General features: G+C 43.4%; 1 protein-coding gene across 1 annotated transcript in view; it reads right to left on the reverse strand.

The window, feature by feature from the left end:
- Nucleotides 1-26,930, reverse strand: part of CEP78 (centrosomal protein 78) — a 479,433-nt gene that overhangs the window by 99,154 nt on the left and 353,349 nt on the right. The window contains exon 14 of the mRNA XM_086961339.1: nt 23,522-23,688. Coding sequence (XP_086817465.1) covers nt 23,522-23,688 — 167 coding nt within the window. The remainder of the gene's footprint in view (nt 1-23,521; nt 23,689-26,930) is intronic.

Below are 26,930 nucleotides of genomic sequence, written 5' to 3' on the forward strand. Positions count from 1 at the left end.
TATCTCTAAATCTACACATATGGGGGTGTCATCTGTGGAAACTGTATGAGACAAGCAATCGCACACACAAAAGGCATGTATGACAAAAGCCTCACATATTGTAATACAGTTTCTAATAATATGAAGTGAACACTGTTAGTGCAGTGCATGCAGCCGTGGTTCATGCACTTTAACAGTTCCCACAATATAGGGTCATCTGTACTAGGAGACAGCTAGGACCAGATTAACCAAAATGGCTCATGCCTGTGAGGCTGTGTTGGAATCAAGGGACAACTGCCTCTGCATTCACATGAGAGCTTTGGAGATGTGAACATCTTCAATAACCACTCTAAAAACAAACATCCACAAAGCCAATATGTCTTGCTTGTGGGACATATTCGCACAGTGGAAAGGGGAAAAGAAGCATACTAGCGAGACAGCTGGAAAACAAATGCACACTCATGGCGTGCTTAAACAAAAACAAAAAATAACACCTCAAAAAGTGTGCAGTGTAAAGACACACTAATGTGTTCATGCTATGGGGATAGACAAACATACGAGAAAGAAAAGTCCACACACAATAATGAAGCCAACCAATGTCAGGCAATGGGTGGGCTCTAAGCCCACTGTATGTTGGTGATATATTTTGCAACAGACTACAGATGAGCTGTCTAGTTGGAAAGACCTAAACAAGTGCACGAAGTTTCCGATTTTACCAGATAAGAAGCACTGCATACACAGGAGAGTAGTGTCTGACTGAGAAAATTAACTTCAGCTTATCATACATTCAGCTGACAAACCAACAGAAAGTCAAGTCTAAACAGATATTGGACCATTGCAGAGAAAGAGTGTAAATGAGACCTAACAAATTAAAACCACGGCTGCTTTTTAATGAAAACCAAATCGAAGACAATAATGTCTAAAAGTTGATGTGCATAAACCAATGCAATTACAAGAACAATCGAACATCAAAGTAGAAACAATGCAAAATAGGCAATAATGTTATACAGGTAGCACACACATTCAACACAAATTCAGAAATTAAAATCCTGTAAAACAATACCACATTTGTGAAACAGACAATGCTAATTGTTTAAATGCACAGGCAGATAAATATATGTTCGTCAGTCCTTAAGCAAATTAAAGTATTTAACCGACGGCTTTGCTAATAGAGTTTGCCAAAGCTGCACAGCTCTGGTAAAAAGTAAAAAAGAAGGTATGATGATGAGATTGCTATTGCCAGTCGCATAATTTACTTTGTAGTGATTGCCTTCAGGGAAACCTTTGCTGCAGTTATACCACATAAGCCGTGTCAAGAAATTTGCTGCAAGCCCTTTCATTTCATCATGCTCATGTGTAGTAATAGCACCAGAGCATGCGTTCATGTGAGCCACTTTTTTCATGATCATTCATTATAGCTGTCAAAAACTCTTATTTAGGGTGGCCATATGATACCAGATAAAAAACTATTCTGAAGTCATTTAGGATCCATCAGAGAGACACTTTGAAGTATTACATCTGCCCAATTTTTTTTCCTTTCAGAATAAGATTTATGGTCTCCCAACCATGTTGACCTTTCAGACATGCTAAATATTTATATATATATATATATATATATATATATATATATATATATATATATATATATATATATATCACCTCGCAACTTGCCTCGTCGCAGGGGGAGCACTCGGGAGCTGTTGCCATCGCCGGGATCAAGGCAGTATCCCGTTTCAATATCCACACACAAGTTCCGAAATTGATGGCACTCCACTCGGGGAATTATTAACAGAGTTTTTATTTCACAACTGTGATCACAGTTGTGAAATAAAAACTCTGTTAATAATGTGTGTGGATCCGTGTACATCTTAACACCTGGGGCGATTTATTTCAAGATGGACGGTTCCGCACCAAGGAACAGATTTTCCTGATCACCCCGCCGACGCCAATGGAGGTGTTCTATTATATTCGGCTTCGCCAGGGTATGAGGGATATACTCCCCAGCTTCCCGGAGGAACCGGGCACTGTCCTGCCTATGCATGTAATGCTGGTGTCAGACGGCAGACATTTGGTGTCGAAATTGTATGCTGCCATTCGAGAGCAGCGTCCCCCTGTCCTGGCCAAGGCGCGAGCTGCCTGGGACTCTGAACTACCCATGGCACTCACCGATGAACAATGGAAATATTGCTGCTCAGTCACTGCCAAAATCTCCTCCAGCTGTAGACTAAAAATTATTCACTACAAGTTCGTACAGCGTTACTACTACACTCCAAGTTCGGAAGTTGCGTTTTCACCTTTCGGACGATGATAGATGTGCGAGATGCCGGGCGGAGGGCGCAGATTTTCTCCATTTGGCCTGGGAGTGCGGAGCTATTCAGGCATACTGGGAACAGGTGCATGCTGCGCTCCAAGTTATGATAGCTGGTCCTCTTCCCATTGACCCCGTGGTGATGCTGCTGGGCTACACCAGGAATGTACCCAAGGCTGACCGCCGATATGTTGATGTTGCGTTGCTGCTTGCAAAGAGAAGAATTGCATGCAGATGGGGTAGGGGAAGGGCGCCAAAATTTAAGGAGTGGTTGGACGATCTCACGTACTGCCAGGATCAACATGGCGTCTATGCAGAGCTGATGCCTGCCCGTTGTAAACCCAGCGACTTTTGGTCCCCCTTGCAGGTGTACTTGTTGTCTCAGACAACTCACAGTGACTCCTCTGGAGATGACGAGTCGGTGCCGGGCCCATGAGCGTGTATAGATACCTCACACCACACACACCACACTATGTATCACACGTTGGAATGAGCCTGACCCGCCCTGCCCGGGGAGAGATGGGATGATAGCCGTTGGGGTGACGCTGAGAAGCCCGGCAAATGTATGATACACACAGCATTGCTGGAACGACAGGTCGCTCTTCCTCTTCTACTACTTTGACATGGTGGGCCAGCGGAAGCGCTCAAACGCGATGGTCCCTGCAGCCCCAAGTCGTTAAAGATGGCTACTGTGCTGAAGAGCGCCGCGCCCTGATTTGAGATGCGCCCTATTCTGATCACTCTCTCGCTGACTACCATTGGGTTACTTGAAGGAACAGCGCTCGCTTGCTGCACATAAGACACGATCTTATACAGGGGGATGTAGATGGCTAACCAATTGATGCCGAGACGGGCGTGGGTTGACGTAACCAGCGATGCTTCCCACCCTACTTGCCGAGATGCCTATATATGTCAGATTGGGGCTATGTCTCCGCAACTTGCGCCCCTGGTTGAATAGGGGGGGGGGGGGGGGGGGGGGGGGGGCTTCAGGAGGCGATGTATCTCATTCCAGGACACTGTACGTTATGCATGCACTGAACCAGTCCTTGTGAAGATAATCTATGTCCATTGTATGTACCAAGCACAGTTTTGTATCGTATTATTAATGCTTTGATCTTCATGCCTCAGTGTTGAATGCCACTAATAAAAGGTTTAAAAAAAATAAATAAATAATGTGTGTGGATATATATATAGATTCCGAATTTGCAAAGCAATGCCCATTTTACGATCAAATTCAGTATGAGTAATGTGAGCAAAGACTTTTTCTATGTCTATGGAAGAGCCGAGGTAAACAAAAAACGTCATCAGGCTGCTCCGACCATCGAGTGGTACTTGTGTATATAAACTGTCTATTTTAAATACAAAGGTGTTGTGACCAAGGCGGCTTGTGTCCGTCGAAACGCGTTAAGCCATTCATGCAGGGTGAATAAATCCCTTTTCGTGAAGCCCACGGAGTCAGTGCCTTTTTTCTAATCTGGACGAGCAAAGGTTTGGATTTTATACATAGGGGCGTGCCGGAGCTCCTTACGCTGACCCTCCTCGCTTTGGTGCTCTTCGTTCCCTGGCAAACTTCTATGGATATTCTTCAGGACTGAGGAAAACGAAGCGCCCCCCGAGCCAGCAATTGTAACGACCGACGCTGATAGACTGCCACGGCGTGTGCGACCCCATCTCTTGTGTATACCGGAGGGTGTCCGAGGAATGAGGTAAGCCCGCGTGTGCGGTGATCGGTGTGGGGAGTTCAAACGAGGTGGCAGACGGGAGAGGTAGTCCGCAGTGCTGTTTAGCGGAAAGCGGCAGTGGGCTTCGATAAAGGAGAAACAAGTATTCCCTAAGCAATACAAACGATGGCTGAGGAGTGGGCGCGTGAACGCATGGAGGCGGCATTAGACATTTTCAGTGAGACAAGCAGTGCTGACAGTCCCACTACATCGGGACAAAATGCGGATCAACCATCTGAGGGGATTACCATCAAAACATTGTTAAAAGACTTTGAACGATTCAGGAAACAAGAAATTTCCAAATGGTGGGAATGCACATCATTGCGCAAATACTTGGAGGTAGGTCGTGTGCCCAGAGGATTGAGGATATTGGTGGCACCGACTTATGAAAACCCAGACCCAGCTATGCTGCAGGAATGGGCAGACAATAACGCCCAGTCTTCCAGGAACATGTTACAAATATTGGTGAAGTATGCCGCCACGGATCGAGACAAAATTCTGGCGCAATTGGAAGTTGTAAGCAAAGAACTGGCGAGTCATGCGAACCAGGTAGAAATCAATAAAGCTATGGTGGACATTAAAGTAAGAGTGGAAAAATATGAGCAAACCATTAAAGAACGCAAGGCAGTCAAATTTCAAAGAGACCGCAATGATTATTTAAAAGGAAGAATCTACACGTTCGCCCGGAAGTTTGACAGTATCAGAATGCAAAAAATACCGACAACTATGGGTAACCCACAAGAAGGATCTGTTCCCAGCGAATCAGAGGTGAGCTCGGGAGCAGAATCGGACCCAGGCACCGAAGGCACAAGTGGTATGGCGCAAAATGTACCAACTCCCGCAGATGAATTTGTTTTTTTACGGGAAGATCGCCTGAGAAGTCTCAGGTCATGGCAACCACGTTCAGAATACAACAAGAAAAACAGAAATCAAGGGCCAGAAGGCCCAAGGACAGAAGATGGGGCAAACAAAAAACAACAAACAACAAAGAAACAGTCTTACAGGGCGAACAGGAGACAATAAACACAGATAGGGAATACAATAACACAGTAATTAATCTATCAAACATGGCGCTCTCTAAGAATGAAGAACTAATTTAGACAAGAGGTTTGTCATACTGCAAAAGAATCAACTTTGATTATATCCAAACTCGAATTGATTTGCATCAGTTCGTGAGAAAATTGAAACTGCGCAAACATTACATCAACACCAAGGATAAGAACATGAATCGGGAGAAACAATCAATATCGGACAATGAACAAACAAACTGGACGGTGGCAGACATGGATTTCATCCAGGAGATGGCTCAATTGGATAGAGACGGAGGAAGTCAAGAGTATCTGTGGAACACAGAAATGGCAGCACAACATGCCGGTATCAATATTTCCGAATCCGTCAAGACATCTTTTAGACCAAAATCAACCTTTTGTCCATTAATGCCCAAAGACAATTTAGACATCTTTTCAGACAAGGTGATCAAAGATCTGAAGCAGCTGTCCCTAGAAAGCAGCAATGATTTTCTAAAATCATGGAGTAATGAGAGAACTGAATACGAAAATGTTATGAACAAAATCAAGGCAAGAAAGGACATTATGGTACGAATGTCAGATAAGGGTGGGAATGTAGTGTTATGGCCCCAAGAGATGTACAACAAAGAAGCCTCTCTGCAATTATCAGACAGGGAGTGCTATGTACGAATCAGTACCACCAATGTAACAAGCATACAAGAAAGGTACCATCAATGTTTGTACACTTGGAAGTCTGCAGGATTAATCTCTAAGCAGGAATTTGAATTCCTGAAAAATAACTATCTGATAACACCACACCAGTACCTCATTCCCAAAATTCATAAAGATGAACGATGCCCCCCGGGGAGGCCTATAATATCGGCAATTGGGGGGCTATTTGAAAATACAAGCAAGTTCATCGATTTTTTTCTACAACCCTTTGTTCGGAATTTGCCTTCGTATATAAAAGACAGTGGTGACTTTTTGAAAAAAATATATGACACTGACTGGCACTCAGACCTTGTCATGGTAACATTAGATGTACAAAGTTTGTACACAAGTATTCGGCACCATGATGGGCTGCATGCAATCAAACATTATCTTGATACTAGGGACATTACACTACATCAACACACAGCCATGTTATTGCAAATGGTGGAGTGGTGTCTCGAGAATAACACCTTTATGTTCAACAAGCTTCTCTATCGTCAAATCCAAGGGACTGCCATGGGTACTTGCTTTGCCCCCAGCTATGCTAATTTTCATATGGGCTGGTGGGAGGAGCAAGTACTCATGGCAGAACACGGCACAGAAATGCCCAATAATGTGTTAAAATACAGTTGTTACATCGATGACATTTTTTTTCTGTGGAGAGGCAGTGAAGAGAGTGCCAGATTATTTGCTGAAAAATTAAATGAGAATTCTGTGAACTAAGTTCACGTGGAACACCAGCAAATCTTCTATTGTTTTCTTGGACTTAGAGCTCTTCATCTCTGAGAACAAGATACAAACAAGAACTTATAGAAAACCTACTTCCGGCAATACCATCTTACATGCCGGAAGTTTTCACCCTCACAGCCTGATTTCCAGCATCCCCTACGCTGAGTGTCTCAGAATGAAACGGAACTGCAGTACGCAAGAAGGTTTTGAAACATCTAAAAACCAATTATTTAAAAGACTGCGTATAAGAGGCTACTCAGATAAAATGTTGAAAACAGCAGATGATAAATGCTTGACGAAAAGTAGAGAGAGCTTGTTGTTTCAAGACAAATCTAGTGTAACATCCACAGATAAGAATGAGACGCCTAGAATCATCACTGGGTACAATGCCTATCATACTCAAGTATGAAAAATCTTGTATAGGCACTGGCCCATAGTACGTAGTGATCCTGCTTTAGGAACAATTTGCACCAAGTTGCCGCAGATCACATACAGGAGGGCAAAATCGATGAAACAGGAACTGGTAACCAATATTCCGAGCCAACCAAAAAACACCAATTGGCTCTCTAATAAGAAAGGATTTTGTAAGTGTGCAAAATGCAAAGCTTGTCAATATGGAGTCAATGTCAGGAAAGTACACCTTCCTCTAAGGAGAACACCACTAGAGTTGAGGGGGGCCTATAATTGCAAAACAGATTATGCAATATATGTACTTCAATGTACCTGCAAAAAACGTTATGTGGGTAGCACCTTACATCCTGTCCATGTAAGAATTTTACAGCATCTGAGGGCAGTGACTAATGATGATCAAAGCTATCCGGTGGCTCGCCACATCAACGCTTTTCATAAGGGGAGAACAGAAGATCTGCAATACTTTGTGATCGATAGTATTAGCAAAAATGTCAGGGGAGGCAATAGGCTCCTGGCACTTAGAAGACTAGAGTCCAGATACATATTTCTCCTGGACAGTAAGACCCCAAATGGACTAAACTCTGACGAAGCCTTAAGCATACACTTGTAACATCATATCCTTTCAGAAGAATAACCAGGGTCCTGCAATTCAGAAATAAGAACATATTAGCTCCACGCTAAGCACACGCATCCCACTCCTCTGAACCTTAATAGTAAGGATACTAATGTGATATGAAAGTATCAATACAAGTTCACTCTTTTTTTTCAAAAAAACAAAAGGCACCCTTTATTTTATTTACTTTCACTAGGTTAGGAGCACACAAAGTAACTAAAATAGGTAAACCACAAATAAAGAAACCATTAATTCAAGACTGAATAGTCCCAAACCATTACAAATTGTGGTGTTTTTGAGTGAACATAGAACTACCAAAATGCCCACTAGGGCTCAATTCCATTGTGATAATCGTTGTTCGCCAATTGAAAATGATTGTTTGAAGTATATAAATGAATTTTATAGGCACAATGTGGTTTGGGCATAACACGCGACAGTAAGAAATGAGATCTTAAAGTGGTTGACTATGTTTCATTAAGGCACTTATTCACAGTTAGTGTTTATTTTTTTGCACTTTCACACTGTTTTCTTTTCGTTGGCTGCATATATATAGGCATTAATATTGCTATACATATACAGGAATGAATGTTTTACCATTGATTAGGGCATAGAGTATTAATGAGTTTGCGACATGTTTCATTGAAATCGATTCAAATGAATTTGTAATAATAATTGTATCACAGTTGCAAACTGCACTTGCAGTGAATCAGATTCCGAATTTGCAAAGCAATGCCCATTTTACGATCAAATTCAGTATGAGTAATGTGAGCAAAGACTTTTTCTATGTCTATGGAAGAGCCGAGGTAAACAAAAAACGTCATCAGGCTGCTCCGACCATCGAGTGGTACTTGTGTATATAAACTGTCTATTTTAAATACAAAGGTGTTGTGACCAAGGCGGCTTGTGTCCGTCGAAACGCGTTAAGCCATTCATGCAGAGTGAATAAATCCCTTTTCGTGAAGCCCACGGAGTCAGTGCCTTTTTTCTAATCTGGACAAGCAAAGGTTTGGATTTTTTTTTAATATATATATATATATATATATATATATATATATATATATATATATATATATATACACACATATAACCTACCGGCGGTCGCCAGTAGGTAGTTATAGTTAGGACCCATTTTCCATTGGAAATCCGCAACATTCTATTTCCAATAACTTTGGCGCCGGTCGACGAATCTTTGCGAAATTTTCAAAACTTATGGCCCGCTCCTATCTTGAAAGTTTCAGGGTAATTTGGCAAGCGGGGGCCGAGAAAAAATGGGGGTCCCAAACCGTGTTTTCCCGATGCAATTTTCCATAGGAAACTTTAGCCGCGGCTACAGCCCGAACTGCAGAGCGGAATGAATCCAAATTTGGCAAAGAGGTAGCCCTTGGTTCAGAATGGTGCCTTTTTGTTAAATGGTGTAAATCTGTTCAGTAGTTGCTGAGAAAAGTAAAAGTAAAAACACATATATATCTATGGCCGCGGTGGATCCGCGCACCTTGTGCGCACCCTCCCGATCACAAGTTGAATGCTAATTGGCTGTCAATGATCCAAACCAGGAATTGTTGGCAGCCATTTTGTGCCTCGGCTCAAGAAATCAGTGCAACAAGTGTGCAAAAGTAAAAAGGGGGCAGGGTAGAAACACCCTGACCCCCTAGGCCTGCTTAGGGGGTCCCACAAGGACCACCAGGGCAAAAGAAATAAGAATTTCGGCAAAATCCACGCAGGGTGTGCGGATCCTGCCGTGAAAAAAAAATAAAACGAAGCACGGGCTCCTGTGCTTCTTTAATAATTAGCCCCCGGGGGTGTCAAATCCCAGGGGCAAAAATATTAAATGTAATGGGGGGCCCAGAGGGGCCCCCCAGCCCCGGGGACTGCCACCCCTGGGGCTTTTATGAACTACTAGCAGCCCGTCTCGACATTGTCCGGGTATGAATTTCTGCCGGCCAGTAGTATATTGTTTTGTAGGATTTCGTTTTGATAGCATTTTTTTTTATCTGTGACAGGCCTGTGAAACGCTCCGATTCGCAGAGCACTGCTGATGCACTTAAGAGTCCGCGTTCAGGAGTGTGTGAACTCGAGTTTCCCTACTTTATTTTTCCTTACAATATTATATAGCGCAAACTCGACAACATGGCATGAGCACAATTTACATTACAGAGGAACACATTCATTTGTGGTAGGCACGAGGAGATAAAGCGATTTGCCTGGAATCACAGGATGTTGAGCTGATGCCGAGATTCGAACGTAGCTCCCCAGCTCTAAAGTTCGCAATTCTAGAACTTGTGGTGGGAGGTGTGTCTAAAAGTGTATGTCGGTGCTGGCCATCAATGAGAAAGACCTGTGCATTTTTCAAATGGGTGGTGAAAAAATATGAGTATGTTGCTGGAGATGTGGGCCGCCGTGCCACCAATGTACTTACCGGGGGAGGATAAACACCCATTATTCCACAACTTTCTTTCCGCATACCATCACTCCGCATCCTTTCATTATGAAAGTACCATTACTCTGAAATGCCATTCTAACGCATGGCATTACATTTGATATGCTTTTACCACGCATACATTTACAACGGAATTCGTTGTAAATGCATGAATGGTAAAAGCATGTTTTTTTTCTAATCTTTGGATAAGGTAAGTATGGGTATAGGGATATATGTTTTGGGGTACTGAGGTATATGTTTTGGGGTGTTTGGGTATTTTAAGGATTCAGATATAGTTTTGGGTTATGGGGTATGTTTAGGGATAGGTATGGGTTTTGGGGTACAGGGGTATTTTTAGGGTTAAGGGCTAGGTTTGGGTTTTGGGGTATAAGAGTATTTTTAGGGTTCAGGGGTAGGTTTGGGTTTTGGGGTACAGGGGTATTTTAAGGGTTCAGGGCTAGGTTTGGGTTTTGGGGTACAGGGGTATTTTTAGGGTTCAGGACTAGGTTTGGGTTTAGGGGTACAGGGGTATTTTAGGGTTCAGGGGTAGGTTTGGGTTTTGGGGTACAGGGTTATTTTTAGGGTTCAAGGCAAGGTTTGGGTTTTATGGTACAGGGGTATTTTTAGGGTTCAGGGGTAGGTTTGGGTTTTGGGGTACAGGGGTATTTTAAGGGTTCAGGGCTAGGTTTTGGGGTAGAGGGGTATTTTAGGATTCAGGGATAGTTTTGGGTTTTGGGGTACAGTGGTATTTTTAGGGTTCAGGGCTAGGTTTGGGTTTTGGGGTACAAGGGTATTTTTAGGGTTCAGGGCTAGGTTTGGGTTTTGGGGTACAGGGGTATTTTTAGGGTTTAGGGATAGGTTTGGGCTTTGGGGTACAGGGTATATTTATAGGGTTAAGATGGGTTAGTGTTTAAGGGTGTTGGGGTATTTTAAGGAGTAAGGGTGGGTTATGATTATGGGGTGCAGGGGTATTTAAAGGGAGCAGGGTGGGATTAGCACACGATATGAGACATGGCAACGTACCACATGCCCCCAGCGTTTGTCACACCCCCAGCACACGGCCACAGCGACACGCCCACAAGGGACTACTTTGCTGGCACGGTTCTTTTACCTTTTAAATGTATATGGTGGGCGTCTGCATAGCCTATGTCCTTCTGCTGCAACTGCCCTTTCCAACGATGTATTGGATGTTTTGATTGGTGCTGTGGTTCCTGAGATTACCCGCCTCAAAGGTTTGGGCTCTCTCTTTATTATATTAGTATGGATATGGATATGGATATGCTAGCCCAGGGGACCGCAACCCCCCGGGGCTTCACAAGTAAATGGTTGGGGAGGCACAAAGGTCCCGCCAAGCTCTAGGGACCACCATCCCGGGGGCTTTGTACATTGTGGGAGGGGGGCCACGTGACTCTCCTCCTGGAGCCCACGAGGGCCCTGGGTTCCGCCACCCACCAGGGCCAGCTCCTGCAGTGTCCTGGGGTGCCCACCCCTTGGACAATGCAGATTGCTATGTTAGGGCGGGAGTCTCGTGGCTCTCGCACTGCCATAGAAAACTTGGTTTGGATTTTGAAAGAGAGAGCAGGGAAACCTGCTCTCTCTTTCAAAATGCAAACCAGATTGCTTTTCCACACGGGGAGCTGGATGTTAGTAGCTCCGCATGTGGAAAACCAATGCCAGCTCCCGAAGGACGCGGGGAGTCGGAGGGACCGTGGGGGCATTGCGACTCCCCACACAGTCCCCAACGTTGGATGGAGTCCCCGGGAAGCATATAAATTAGTGATAGAAGCAAACATTTTTTCCCGGTAAAATTAGGAGACGTGAAGCCAGCACGGTGCTCAGCGGGGCCCCTGGTGTAAACGCGCTGGGTGCGCGACTCCAACAAAAAAATATATATTTTTCAAATATACTTCAAGCTCATGTGTTTAGATCTTAGGTGGCTCTAAAAAGAGCCCTTGTGTTTATTGAGAGATTTCGGTACCTACAAGTACCTATGGAGAGTCTAAAGTTGAAGGGGAAGACTCTGTTACCCTCATCTATAAAATGTACACCATCTCTCCTATAGATGCCATCCATATTAAAACGCAGATTGTTGTGGTAAATGGACCCCATCCTATAATCTCGGATATAAGCAGAAACAGCTTTATTGACATGTTTCCTAGCTTTCTCAATCTATGGACAAAATTGATTGGACCAGTTCCATTTCTGACTTTGGCATATGTTAGAATAGACAAAGGCAGTTTGGGGGGAAAGTGACATAAATTCTCCAAAGAAGTCCTTCATAAGCATTTCCAGACCTACCCCAGTCAAAGTGCCTAGGTCATTGCCACCACAGTGCACAATTATGAGGTCAGGGTGTTGGAGAAGCAAAAAGGATTTAACCAATGGCATCAATTGGTGCCACTTTAATCCTCTCTATCCAATCCATTTAAAGTCTACATTAGGCAAAGCTAGGTCTTTGTTAATACTTCTGTTTTCTGCATAGCTTTGGCTTCAGAAAATATATCTGTGTCCCATAATCCACACTCTAAGCATCTTGAAGGGAAGACTGGATGCTCTCAGAAGGTGTCTGTATGTGAAATGGGCGGTTTGAAAACTAAGATTTTTCTAAAATGGTGGATAAGATGCAGTTTTATTTTAAAAAAGAGAAATGATTGGCTGTTTGAGAACATTATAGACTGAAAAATAGAGTGCATGTTTCTGGGTTTTAAAAGCATGTTTCTTATTGGTTAATGAAAACTGTTTGAAAGGAACATTACATAGGATAAGCTGATATTTTGAAAAGTCAAGCACACTTGCTGTTTAGATTTGCAACATTGTGTGCTGAACTTGTGACCTGTGTGTTCAGTTGAGTGTTCCATGAACTGTTACTATGGTAACAGACATTGAGTAGAGTGGGGGTAGGGTTGAAAGTTATGTCAATTGGAAAGGGTTAAAATGAAAGTCCAACTTATCCTGTTGTCAAGATTTAGTAGCATTAGAAGCCAGTCATTGCTTATGCATTTGCAGAATGAGTCAGGCAATCACACTAGAGTGCAGTAGTGAAATATGAAGAATGTGTGCAGTCACCTTAACCCTTACAGACTAGTGAGTCTGTTTTGCTAAAGTCCAAGGAATAGTGTTGCTTGTCTAGAATCACACTGTGAGTCTGTGTGCATTTGGGCAACCATTGTGAGCGAAGCATTTAATTACTTCGCTGACACATAACTACTTAAAAACCTATCAATCCCCTTGCATTTCTCTAGTGACCCATTTAGCACCATGTACTAATCCATTCACTGTGCCAAAACCCAACCACTTATACATTCACCCATGCATTCTCCTTGCAGTACTCCAATCATTCAGTCAGTACCCAAGTATTCATGCAGTAATCCAGGCCAACATGGAGTGCTACAATGTGCATGCAGTCCTTTAATCACCTATGCACTTATCTTACACACCTGTGTTTCCCCAGGTAGTATCCATACACTCCGGCAAACACTTTGTCACTCTCCTTGCACTCCTCTAGTGACCCATTCAGCACCATGTACTAATCCATTCGCTGGGCCAAAACCCAACCGTTTATTAATTTATGTTGGACTCTCTTTGCAGTACTGAAATTACTCTAGTTAAAAGACATATACTTAAGGATTGGCTAAGCCACTAACCCTAATACAAGTCAATGTCTTTATATACTATGCATGCAAACTTGCAAGAAGCTACAAAGTATTTATAAACTCTTCAAAATACCCAGTTAATACCTATGTAGTGTTGGAACCCCTCTGTCATAGGATCCCATGTGACCTGATAAAAAAAGATTTGATTGGTTCATAACATTTCCCATTGTACCAATTGAAGGACTGCAAGAATTTTAATCATTCTTCTTTGAGCATCTTTGGAGAGATATCTCTGTGCTTACCTCCTGTCACTCTCATGCAATTTTTCAATCAATCAACTATCAATATGTTCTTATTGTAACAGTCTGCCAATACCTAAGCACTTATGGGGCAGATTTGCAAGCATCACGTACTAACAATATGTCACTTTTTGTAACATAGTGATGGCGCAAGACACTCTTTCATATTTGCAAGGAGAGGAAAAGGCACTCTGTATAGCTTTTCTTCTTCATGTAAATACGATCTCATCATAAACACCACTTTGGTGTTGAAGGGGTGTTCCATAAGTATTGCTGTGGGTGTTTGCACACAACACTCATAGAACAAGACACATCTCTAGATTTATCATAAATCATTTAATTTCATAAATCTTTATTTTGGTAAAATTTTTCACCATAAAAGACATTTATAACATTCATAAAATTATTGAAAAAGTAAGGATATGTGCTTTATAAAATCATCCATTGTCAATAAAAACAGAGTTTCTTGGAACGGTATCTGTCCTTGGTACGTTAGAGTCAGTGGCCAGCCTTGAGGCATTTTCTTCTCAGAAACCAAATGGCATCCAAATATTTGGCCACTGCGAAAACAATATAGTCCGACAGATTTGATTTCAGAACTCTGAAGGCAGCCAAACACTCTTCGAATCCCAGGTTTCTGCATAGGGGAACTATCCATTTCTTGCGAATATTACTATAGACCGGGCAAAAAAAGAATATATGGAGTTCAGACTCATCGGACATTCTGCAAGCTGGACACAAGCTGACTGATTGTTCGCTCCACTTGCTTGTGAAAGCTCGAAGGGGGAGGGACCCGTGCCTCCACTGCAAGTATAATTTCCTAAGCAAGGGAGGATACAGTTTATCTAGAACTGGTACAAAGCTGTAAGTATCCTTAATGCATAGAAAAGAGTCGGTCAATGAGCCAGGTTTTTGATGGTTTAGGAGTTCCGTTAATTTACTATCGTGGTATGCCTTAGCTAATTTCTTTTTGGGAAAAAGTGGGCAAGTGGTTAAAGGATCAGACCACATCTTCGGGAGTCCCAGACCCTCCAACTCTGATTTGATGAATTTAAGCCACTTGATTTTCCCTGCGTTGGGCATAGCGAGCACCTCCTGTAATCCCTGTCTGTAGCTGGTCAATTCGGGAGTTGCCCACAACCTGCGCCAATAAGCCAGCGGACGAAAAGCCAGATCTTCGTCTAGTGGCCTCAACCCTAGGTCCAGCCTTAAAGGGACAAGAGGCGTGCTGGGTGGAAGTCCTACAACTCTCCGAATGAATTTGTTCTCCTCTTTTGCCAAGTCTTGTGTTCCTGCATGACCCCAAAGTTCACACCCATACATGGCAGCCCCCCTTGCCTGTACCTTGTAGATCTATATAGGGGGACCTATGGGCCGAATGGATGATTTGTTGTTGCCCAGGAGATTCATAATACCCCCGGAATATTGAGTCAATTTAAGGAGTGCTTTCTCCTGATGCGTACTCCAGGACAATCTATCGTTTAACATGACACCTAGGTACTCAAAAGTTTTCACCCTCTCAAGCCTGCTCTGTCCGATTTTAGGGCTAAAGCGGAATTTCTGAGGGGGGTTAAAGACCATGAATTTGGTCTTTAAGGTGTTAATTTCTAGACCGTAAACCCCGCAGAAGTCTGCAAAGCCGTCAAGAACGCGCTGGATACCCGTTGCAGACTTTGAAAGCAACAGGGTGTCGTCGGCGAACATGATTGCCGGCACCCTGGCGCCAGCCAGCTTGGGGGCATCGGAGTTGGCAACCCCGTTTAGGTGAGAGATTACCCCGTTGACGTAGAGGCAAAACAGGGTCGGTGCAAGCACACAACCCTGTCTTACCCCCCTGTCAACGGGGAACCTATTTGACAGTGCTCCCACCTTGCCACACCTCACCTGCGCAAAATTGGCACTGTGAAGACGAACAATCATCTCCAGCAAAACCTCGGGAACACCCAATTTGGCCAACACCTCCCATAGCTTTTTGCGGGGGACCAGGTCGAAGGCCGCCCTCAGGTCCACGAATACAGTGTAGAGGCTGCCACCCTCCAACTGCACCGTTTTCCAGAAGATGAGGACAAGCCGAAAGACCTGATCTATAGTTGAGACCTTCTCCCTAAAGCCCGCTTGGAAGGGACTCAGGATATCGTATTCCGTCGTCCAATCCAGCAGGCGGTCCAGCAACAGCCTGGCAAACAGTTTTTGAGAAACGTCTATCAGGCTTATTGGCCTAAAATTGACTGGGAGCAGAGGGGACCCTTCCTTAAAGATTGGGACTATCTCTGCCCCCAGCCAGGTTGGGGGGATTGGCATGCCATTCAAAATCGCGTTGAACAGCACCCTCAAGTACGGGGCCCAAATTTTGACTTCATGTTTGTATAGGTCCCCTGGCAACCTGTCTAGACCTGGCGCCTTTTCATCAGCCAGGCCCATGATTGCTGTACTAACTTCTGCCAGAGTGAAACCGTCCATGGGAACTACACTGTCGTTAGGTTGGTGCATTATATCTTCTGATGGGGTCACCAGTTGGTCCTGATTGTATGATTTATACAGGGTTTTAAAATGTTCCTCCCAGACAGAGGGTGCTATGTTTGCTTCAACTGCCGCTAGGGGTTCAGCTGAACCATGCTTAACGATTTGCCAGAATTGTCGGGCATCTCGTAGTGCAAGGGCGGCTGACATTTCCGACCAGTTTCCCTCGTCCCATTCTATTTTAGCACTACGGAGGATGGCCTTATAAGCTAACTGCTTTTCCCTGATCTTACTGGGAGTTTCTCGTGTTTTAAGGGACTCTAGCAGTACGGCCTTTGCACTCCTACAGTGAGCGTTGAACCATGTGGCTCTTTTCTTCTTAGGCTTCTTCGGCCTAGCCACAGGGTTCAGCACTTCTGTCAGGTTAATGCATAGCTCAGAGTGAATATCCCCAAGCTCATTGAGCTCTGCAGAAGTGGCTAGCAAGGTGATAGGAACCTCAGCTTTTTCTAGGGCAGAGGCCTTGGTGTCATTGAATTGCTGGTGCCTGAGATTCTCAACCTTTTCTAGTGCAGGGACGACTAGCGCATACAGCCTTTGGATATTGGATGGGTTTTCCAGCAATTTTGGCCATTTGATTCTGCGTCTATTGCTGGTTAGAACTAAATCTGCTTGGTCTACTAAATTTTCTTCTGCCAAAGCCGTGTGTGACCCCTGGATCGCAATTTTCAGTGAGAGTACGTTATGGTCACTGTCAGACCTGGCGATTATTCCAAAGTCCCTCACTTTATCCCAATCCCTCACTGAGACCAGGATGTAGTCGATTCTTGACTCGTATCCTGGTCTGTTGAAGGTATGTTTTGGTGGGATATCCCCTTTAATCATAAATCATAAATCTAGAGATGTGTGTGAATGCTGCACCATCCTCCAATTGGTGTAGCAAGGCACAACACAGAGAATTGTTTCCATTTCTCCTATTTTTTTATCTTTCAATATATGGTGCACTGCACAGCATACATTGAAGGATAAAAATGCCTTCACTGATTGTTTTTGTGCAGGAAGGTGTGTATTCCTGCACAAAAACAAACTCTGCACGACACAGATATCCTTGCACCATGGTGCAAGGGTGCCTGTGTCACCGCATGGCTGCAGTTTAAGCAGCAGTGCAGAGGGAAGCATACACTTGCAACATATTTATGTACATATGCTGCATCCCTGTGCTTCGAAAGTACCACAGCACACTGCAGCTAAAGAGCTTACAGTGTCATGCTGCAGCACTTCCTTATAGTTTGGCACTTATACATTTACCATACACTACTAATGCATTCTTTCAGTCAATTATGCACTACACATACATTCAACCAAACTTTCACACACTATCATACAAATATAGCTCTTTCTTTAACCAGAGAAGTTAGTTCTGAAAATAACTTTTTTTTGTTTTATATTGTTTTTGTAGTTTTTTTAAACAATTTTGTTATTGTTTTTGGTCTTTTTTGAAAATAAAAAAAGAAAAAAGGACAAAAAAAACTGGCAACTTCAGGAATTAACAGCCATTCCCAGAAAAAAAAAAATCTAAAAACGATGATTTTGTTGCGCTGTACACACTAGGCCCACAGACTACTCTTCATAGCACAGAAGCTGGTTGCACTTTATGCAGTGCATCTTCAGTTGAGCAAATTCTGGACGTATGTCCGGTCGTGCAGGTGATGTGGAGGTGCCAGATGTACTAGGGACTGCAGGTTGAGGGTTGCCTTGTAATCTCCAGCACTCCTCCTAAGCCAGATTCACTGGGTGAAGAGTGTTCAAATGTTTGTACATAGAGGCAGTACCGCATGAATATTTCTTCTAAGCACTGCCTCTTGATAGAACTCCTTCACTTTGGTGGCATTCACCTTCTTCTGGCCTTCTGGGAACATAAAAACCTTCCAGACCACCGACACAGGTCTTTCAGGACGTGGAGGTTCTGGAACAAATTCTTCCTCTGAAGAATGGTCAGAATCTTGTGGTAGCTGCTGTCCTGAAGCCATTGTCATCTGAATTTCCAAAGTACTACAAAAGAAATGACCCAATAAAGTTTTTCTCAGCTGAGAGATGTTTCTCCACAGAAGCTCAAAGAAGAATGATTGAAATGGGTGGAGTCCTTCAATAGTTACAATGGGAAACGTTATGAACCAATCAAATCTTTTTTTTTCAAGTCACATGGGGTCCGCGCACCGTGCGCACAGGCAGCACGCACCCAACGCGGCTTCGCGAAATTGCATTTAAAAGTAATATGTTTATTACAAGTAAAACTATATTATTTTTAAGAATAGCTTAGATAATGTTTTGCCCTAATATGTATATTGAAGACATATATATATATATATATTTAGACAATAAAAAATGTTGTGGGAGTCGCGCACCCAGCGTGACCAACACGTATATGACATCACGCGGAAGCGCCCAAGCGTCGCGTACAGTAATGTGCATGTGTCGCGTACCGGTCGCTTAGTGATCACGTACAAAAATACGCATCTATCGTACACCTTTCGCGGACGCTTCACACCATTCCTAAAATGGCGGCTAGGTTCCGCGCAGTGATCGAGAAAGGTACGCTATTAGTGCGCGACTCCAAAAAGAAATTTGAAAAAAAACAATAAAGAAAATAATATAAATATATTAAAAGAAAAATATAAAACAAAAACATATATTTGAATTTCAATATTTTAAAAAACATTTTTTTTCATTTATATTAAGTATATATAATTTAATTTAAAAAATAAAATATGTAGAAATAAATAGTTAAAACGTAGAAAATCAGTATAAAAAAAATAAATATAACTACTATTACATTTAAAAATTGTCATTTAAAAAACCTTTAAAATTCACTGAAAAAACCATAGGTTTCAGGGCTGTTCTCGTTAGCTGGACATTTCACTCGTACAAAACCATTGAAATTCCTCCGTTATAGTTAGTTCTAGTAACTATAACTCATGCGCCCACAATTCACTGCTGATGATGTCACATATTACATCATTTATGACATGGTCAGTGACATCACTGATGACATCACCATGCCCCCCTCCCTTTGTATTTTTTCTTAATTAAAAGTGGGTCTGGCCCGGGGGGATGGGGTCCCTGGGGCACAAAAGGGTTAGTGGAAGAAAAAAAATAAAAAGGAAGCTCAACAACTCGCTAGAAGCCCTGCCCCTTTCACCACTACTCTGTAAACGCATCTCCTGACAGGTTCTAGGTTGGGGATGAAGTCCCCTTCCCTACTGAGGGTCCTTAGGGGCCAACTAGCCCACCTCTTACTTGCAGTAAGCCCCACTCAGTGGGATTGCTGAGAGGTGGTTAGAGGCCACGTCCCTTTTCCCACCAGTCTGCAAATACGCCTCTTGGAGCAATGCTAGTGGGGCGATGAGGTCCCCTTGCGTCCTGAGGGCTTCAGGACGAAAGTGGACTTCACTGCAGAAGCAGAAGTGCGCCAGGAGGCGCAATTTCAGAGTGGTGTAAAAAGGGGCCTCAGCCCCTGACTACCTCTCAGCAATCCAGCTGTGTGGGGCTTACTGGTGGTAACAGGAGGGCTAGTTGGCCATCAGGGACCCTCAAGAGGCAAGGGGATTTTATCCCCAAACCAAGAGCACGCCAGGAAGTGTGTTTGCAGAGTGGTGGAGAAAGGGGGCATGACATGTGACCACCTCTCGACAATCCCACTGTGTGGTGCTTACTGGAGGTGACAGGAGGGCTAGTTGGCCCCCACGGACCCTCAAAAGGCAAGGGGACTTCATCCCCCAACACAGAGCGCGCCAGGAACTGTGTTTGCAGAGTGGTGGGCAAAGGGGGCATGGCCTGCTATCAGAACTTAGCAATCCTGCTGTGTGAGACTTAGTGGAAGTAATAGAAAGGGTAGTTGCCCCCCAAGGATTTCATTGGGGGCCACCTACCCCATCTGCTACCTCCAGTAAGTCACACAGTGGGATTGCTAAGAGGGCTTCGGAGGCCATGCCCCAGTTTGTCCACCACTCTGCAAACGCGCCTCCTGGCACACTACTGGTTGGAGGATGAAATCCACTTTACTCTTGAGGGACTTTGGGGGCCAAGAAGGCGTCCGGGTACCTCCTGTAAGTGCTACACAGTAGAAATTCTGAGCGTAGGTCGGATGCCCAGCCCCCTTTCTCGACCACTCTGGAAACGCGTCTGCTAGTTAAAGAAGCAATTGCAATGCAATAGGTCTCACATTTGTGAGAATAGAGCAATTGCCGTTGTAAATGTTTCTTACTAATGTTTTTTGGAGTTGAGTGGATGTACGTTGTGTGTAATGGAATTATGTGGTATGTTGTGCAGTGAAATTATGTGGATTGACAGTATGTGGTATTTAGTGTATAGGAATTATGTAGAGTGGGATTAAGTGTTATGGAGAGTAATTATGTGGTGTGTTAGTCTGTGTTGTGGAGTGGTAACCTCAGGTTTAGTCTTCCTCGTTTCCCTAGAAGCTAAAATATAAATTGAATAAGACAAAAAAAGAAGGACCCGCTGAGGAGCCCTTGGGCCTAGTCAGAGGTTTGAGCAGGGCCACTGGGATTATGCAACTATTTGGCTGCACTGATTTTTCCATAATTATACATTTTCCACATTTGCCACATATCTGCAGGTGTGAACAAAAAAAACTTGTTTCTGGCTCAAACGTTACCAAAAATGCAGCATGGTGGAAGGCCCTTTGCAAAACTGGAATGGTCACCTCTCACTTATTGCTAAATGTGAGTATTAAATTGGTACTAGTGTTGTGCAAACAACTCTTGCTTCTTTCTGCGCCTCTCTTGCCTCATTTCATTTCATTTCATTTCTGAATTGCTCTTCCTTCTTTCTGTACTTCTATTGCCTTTTTCTGTACATCTCTTCTGTTTTCAGCGCCTGCCTTCTTTCTGCACCTCTCTTGCTTCTTGCTGCACCTCTCTTGCCTCTTTCTGCATTTCTTTTGCTCTTTTCTGCACTCCTCTTGCCTCTTTCTGCACTTCTCTTGCCTCTTTCTGCACCCCTCTTGCCTCTTTCTGTACCCCTCTTGCCTCTTTCTGCGCCCCTCTTGCCTCTTTCTGCACCCCTCTTGCCTCTTTCTGCAACTCTGTTGGTTCTTTCTGCACTGCTCTTGCTTCTTTCTGTATCCCTCTTGCCTCTTTCTGCACCCCTCTTGCCGCTTTTTGTACCTTTCTTGCCTCTTTTTGCATTTTCCCTTGCTTCTTTCTGCACCTCTGTTGCTTCTGTCCGCACCCCTCTTCCCTCTTTCTGTACCTCTGTTGTTTGTTTCTGCACCTCTCTTGCTTCTTTCTGCATTTCTTTTGCCTCTTTCTGCACCTTTCTTCTTCTTTCTGTACTTCTCTTGCTTCTACCTGCAACCCTTTTCCTGCACCCCCTTCCCTCTGTCTTCACCCCTCTTTCACCTATAGTTAGGCTGACATTTCACTCGTACAAAAACAGAGAAATGTGGCAGCTATAGTTAGCTGAGCCCCCCCCCCGGAATGCCCTGCTGATGATGTCACATATCTGCTCCTCTCTTGCCTGTCTGCAACCCTGTTTCTTCTTTCGGCACCTCTTTTGCCTGTTTCTGCAAGTCTCTTGCCTCTTTCTGCAGTTCTCTTGCCTTTCTGCACCTTTCTTACTCTTTCTGCATCTCTTTCCTCTTTTTGTACTTTCTTGCTTTTTTCTACACTTCTCTTGCCTCTTTTTGCACCTCACTTGCTTCGTTCTGCATTTCCCTTGCTTCTTTCTGCACTTCCCTTGCTTCTTTCTGCACCCCTCTTCCTTCTTTCTGTACCTGTTGCCTGTTTCTGCACCTCTCTTGCTTTTTTCTGCATTTCTTTTGCCTCTTTCTGCATCTCTTTCCTGTTTTGTACTCCTCTTGCTTCTATCTACAACCCTTTTCCTGCACCTCTCTGCCCTCTTTCTTCACCCCTCTTGCCTCTTTTTGCACCTCTGTTGGTCTTTCTGCACTGCTCTTGCTTCTTTCTGCACTGCTCTTGCTTCTTTTGCCTCTTGTTGCATCTCACTTGCTTCTTTCTGCACCCCGCTTTCTGTACCTCTGTCGCCTGTTTCTGCACCTTTCTTCCTCTTTCTGCACCTTTCTACATCTCTTTCCTCTTTCTGTACTTCTCTTGCTTCTATCTGCAACCCATTTCCTGCAACCCTCTTCCCTCTTTCTTCACCCCTCCTGCCTCTTTCTGCCTCTTTCTGCACCTCTGTAGGTTCTTTCTGCACTTTTCTTGCCTCTTTCTGCACATTTCTTCCTCTTTCTGCATCTCTTTCCTCTTTCTGCACCTCTCTTGCATCTTTCTGCATCTCGCTTTCTTCTTTCTGCACACCTCTTCACCCTTTTTTGCGCCCCTCTTCCTGCACCTGTTGCCTGTTTCTGCACCTCTCTTGTTTCTTTCTGCACTTTTCTTGCCTCTTTCTGCACATTTCTTCCTCTTTCTGCATCTCTTTCCTCTTTCTGCACCTCTCTTGCTTCTTTCTGCACCTCTCTTGCTACTTTATGCACCCCTCTTGCCTTTTTCTGCACCTCATTTGCTTCATTCTGCACCTCTCTTGCTAATTTCTATACCCCTCTTGCCTCTGTCTGCACCCGTCTTCCTCTTTCTGCTCCTCTCTTGCCTCAGTCTGCACCCTTTCCCTCTTTCTGCAAGGCTTTTGCCTGTTTCTGCAAGTCTCTTGCCTCTTTCTGCTTTTCTCTTGCCTCTTTCTGCACCTTTCTTCCTCTTTCTGTACATGCTCTACCTATGTAGGCATAGTTAGAAATTAGAATTTAAAAAACTTTAGAAATTCACAGAAAAAAACACAGGTTTCAGGGACGTTATAGTTAGGGATTAGCATTTAAAAAACCTTGGAAATGAATTGAAAAAAACACAGGTTTTAAGGGACGTTATATTTAGGCTGACAATTCATTTGTACAAAAACAGAGAAATGCGCTGCTGATGGTGTCACATATTACATCATTCATGACATAGTCAGTTACATCACCGATTACATCATCCAGTGACTGAGTATTTCTAAAAAGATGAAGAATGTTACATGTTATATATATATATATATATATATATATATATATATATATATATATATATATATATTTATGTGATTTGTGCCCCACCTCATTAAAAACTGCAACTAAGATTGCGAGGTCATCATATTCAGTTGCAACATTTCTGAGTTGGTAACGTTAACACATCTATAATCATCCATATATGTTTCAAAATATAAAAAAATAAATAAGGCAGAACTCAAATCAATGAATAACCTACCCTGCATCCTTGAGAAGATCCAGGAATGCATGAAACTTTTGGAAAGAGGTCTCAATGCTTTCTAAAACACCTTCATCTTCCAGAAAGCTGCTTGTAACTGTTTGTTTGTGGACGTCCTCAGAGAGAGACAAGTTGATATGTCTTAACCGTGTATTTTCAATTTCCAACTGTCAAAAGAATGTTGAAAGCATATTAAAATAAATATCACAAGAATTTTTTTTTGACACATTTATAACCTAAAACAGCTTTTTTTTTGCTCAGTTTTGACTTTGTGGCCCTCTGAGGGGAAATTATTGAGCCGACCTAGAGGGGTGGGGCACACATTTCCAAGATTCAATTTTTTACATCCACAGAAAGAGTTCTTTCTCTGGTGTTCACTGATATGAAATGTATATAGCTGCAAACATAGTAAACTGATCCGTTATGTTGCTAACTGAGGCCCTGCAATGTTGAAACAGGAGCTCCCGATTGCAATTCTTCCATGGTGATCAGTTTTCAAGGTCACCAACTTGTCAGGATTCTAGCTCGTGTCTGGAAGCCGTGAGATGAGGAAATATAGGATTTTGTTTTTGGGAGGGTTATAAATGGGTGGTGGGTGATAAACAGGCATAAGTGTCTACAGATTGATGAGGATAAACAGTGGTACAAGCCAGTGTAGCAATCAAACAGGAGGCAATAGCCCAGAGCAGTATACTTCCAGCAGAGGAGGATATGCAGTACCAGGGAGCAGTTCGAGAAGAATGTAGATCCACTCAAGAGAGGGAGCGAGAGTTGGAGTGCTCTAGTGCAGAGGGGAAGCAAGAGGTATATATTCAAGAGGCTCAGGATTTTAAATTGCTTCACTGGGACTCTGGTAAAAGAGAGGTCTTTCCTGCTAATCGGTGAATGTAAACCACAGTAACACTGCACTGCTTGTGCCTTTCGCGTTGCCAAAGTAAAGCTTTGCCAATACAAGAGGGATAAAAATGCCCATAGTTTGTTCCTGTAATGAAAGATGCAGTAGGAGTTGCAAAGGTGATATCACCAGAAGAGTGACATACATGAATCTTCAACACCCACACCCAGCACTCTCACTCATCCACTTTACACGCACATTGAATATCACTTCCAGGGCCAAAGGGATACCATCACTGCTTTGGTTCTGAAACAGAGAGTTGCTATGAGTCCTAATTCAGATACAAAACTTCTTTAGTACCCTTTCCACTGGAAATTAAAGGTCTTTTGTTAGAATGTGTAATTGCCGCACTGCTGGAGCAATTTTGAGCCTGAGGATTGATTAATCATGTTTCAAACTATAAAACATGAAGCATAATCATGTCATTCATGTTCTCTGCTCATGAGATACTGCAGCAACCCACAAACCATTATCCAGCTCCACAGCGGTCCCACCACTTCATTCACATTTTACCAGGCAGTGTCCTGGGGAAGGAGGATTGAATGATCCTCATATGTAGAGATGTTACAGCAACGCCTGGGACTGACCTACTTAAATTTTAGGTTATGCAAAATCTTTGGAAGAAAGCAAAAATGTTTCAGCACCTACCAAAAATGAGCGTGGCATCAGAACTGGTCTACACAATTTTTCCATGACAAATGTGAGATGAAAGAGGTCATGTTCAAGTATGAGCAGTGCAATTTCGGTTGGATCTTGTTTACAAGTGGGGTGCCTTCCAAAAGACCTTTTACCTGCAACACTCATCAGTGACAATATATTTTATACCTCGTAAAAGCAATTTAATAACCTTATTTATGAAGGGAGTTATATTTTGCTCTGTTGAGGGAATAAAGTATCTTGTGGAATGTAATTGCAAACAGATGTGTGAGGGGAATTATGGAGTAGTTTCTTACCTGTAACTCCAGTTCTGTAGTAGGGGTATCTCTGTTATAGTCATAATCTTGTGAATAGTCCCGCCCATGTGCGTGGACCCCGGAGCAATCAAAATAGTCTCTAAAGTTGTCTTCTTCTGCAGTCCTGCATAGACACTTAAGAGAAAATCAAAGACTTATAATGCAGCCTAAAACCACAAGGCTACATTGGCCAGCACTTCATCTTGAAGTGAAAAGGATAGCCAAATAATATTACATGTAACACACTTTGCAAAGTTTCACACTCAGAGAAACTCCTCTTCACCAAAATCCTTTGTAATGATAGAGAGGAAGGGTTGGACAGACAAGCCCAATAGGCTGCCATTATGTGTCTGGAAAAGGGATACCGTGCCTTTAAGGAACTCTCCAGAGACCCTCGGTATCCCAGGATGCACAGCCAAAGGCTTTTTACTTTCAGTTCTTTTTGAAGGTGTATAAAGCCAGGCCTGAAGAATACAGTACATTATCTCTTCATCCACCGGGGAGGAGGGCGGGCGCTTATGACTATAACAGAGATACCCCTACTACAGAACTGAGTTACAGGTAAGAAACTACTCCTTCTGTAGTAGTGGATCTCTGTGTATAGTCATAATCTTGTGAATAGAATGGCAAGCCCATCCCAACAAACCAAACCAGCGGCGGAGGAAAACAGACAACATCACTACTGTACAAACAGATTTCTCAACGAAGCCTGCCCAACCTCAGCGTCTGCTCTGGCATCAGAGTCCAGACAGTAGTGCTTAGCAAAGGTATGGACCGACTTCCAAGCGGCAGCCCTACAGATATCTGCAATGGGAACATTACGCAGCAAAGACGTTGTAGCCGCTTTGCCTCTGGTGGAATGAGCCTTAGGCTTACCCCCTAAGGTTTTGTTAGCCTTTTGGTAACATAACTGGATACAGGACACAATCCACCTCGAGATGGACTGTTTTGAGGTGGCAAGACCAGTCCTGACCGATCCATAATTGACAAACAATTGGTCTGACCTACGTATGTCTTTGGTCTTATCCAAGTAGAATTTCAACACTCTTCTTACATCCAGGGAGTGAAGAGACCTCTCCGCTGCAGTGGAAGGATGTAGAAAAAACGTCGTTAAAGTTATCGTCTGATTAACATGGAATTCAGAAATCACTTTAGGGAGGAACTTAGGGTGAGTTTGCATCACTACCTTAGAAGCATGAAATACAGTGTAAGGTTCTTGGCAACACAATGCCTGGATTTCACTCACCCTGTGGGCCGATGTAATAGCTACAAGGAAGGCCGCCTTCGAGAACAGATGCTGTAGAGAAGCCTTAGGAATAGGTTCAAAAGGTTCCTTCATCAAGCAAGACAGCACCACATTCAGCTCCCATGAAGGCGAAGGACGCCTAACAGGGGGAAACACTTTCTTCAATCCCTCCAAAAAATCTTAAATTACAGGAATCTGGAAGAAGGATGTTTGTGAAGGGCATTTCCGATACGCAGTTTATGCTGCAAGGTGAACCTTAATAGAATGGAAATTAAGGCCAGATTGAGCCAAATGCAAGATGTATGGAAGGATGAC

This window comes from Lissotriton vulgaris, chromosome 3_1 (assembly GCF_964263255.1).
Source record: "Lissotriton vulgaris chromosome 3_1, aLisVul1.2, whole genome shotgun sequence".
In the NCBI taxonomy this organism is placed as follows: Eukaryota; Metazoa; Chordata; class Amphibia; order Caudata; family Salamandridae; genus Lissotriton; species Lissotriton vulgaris.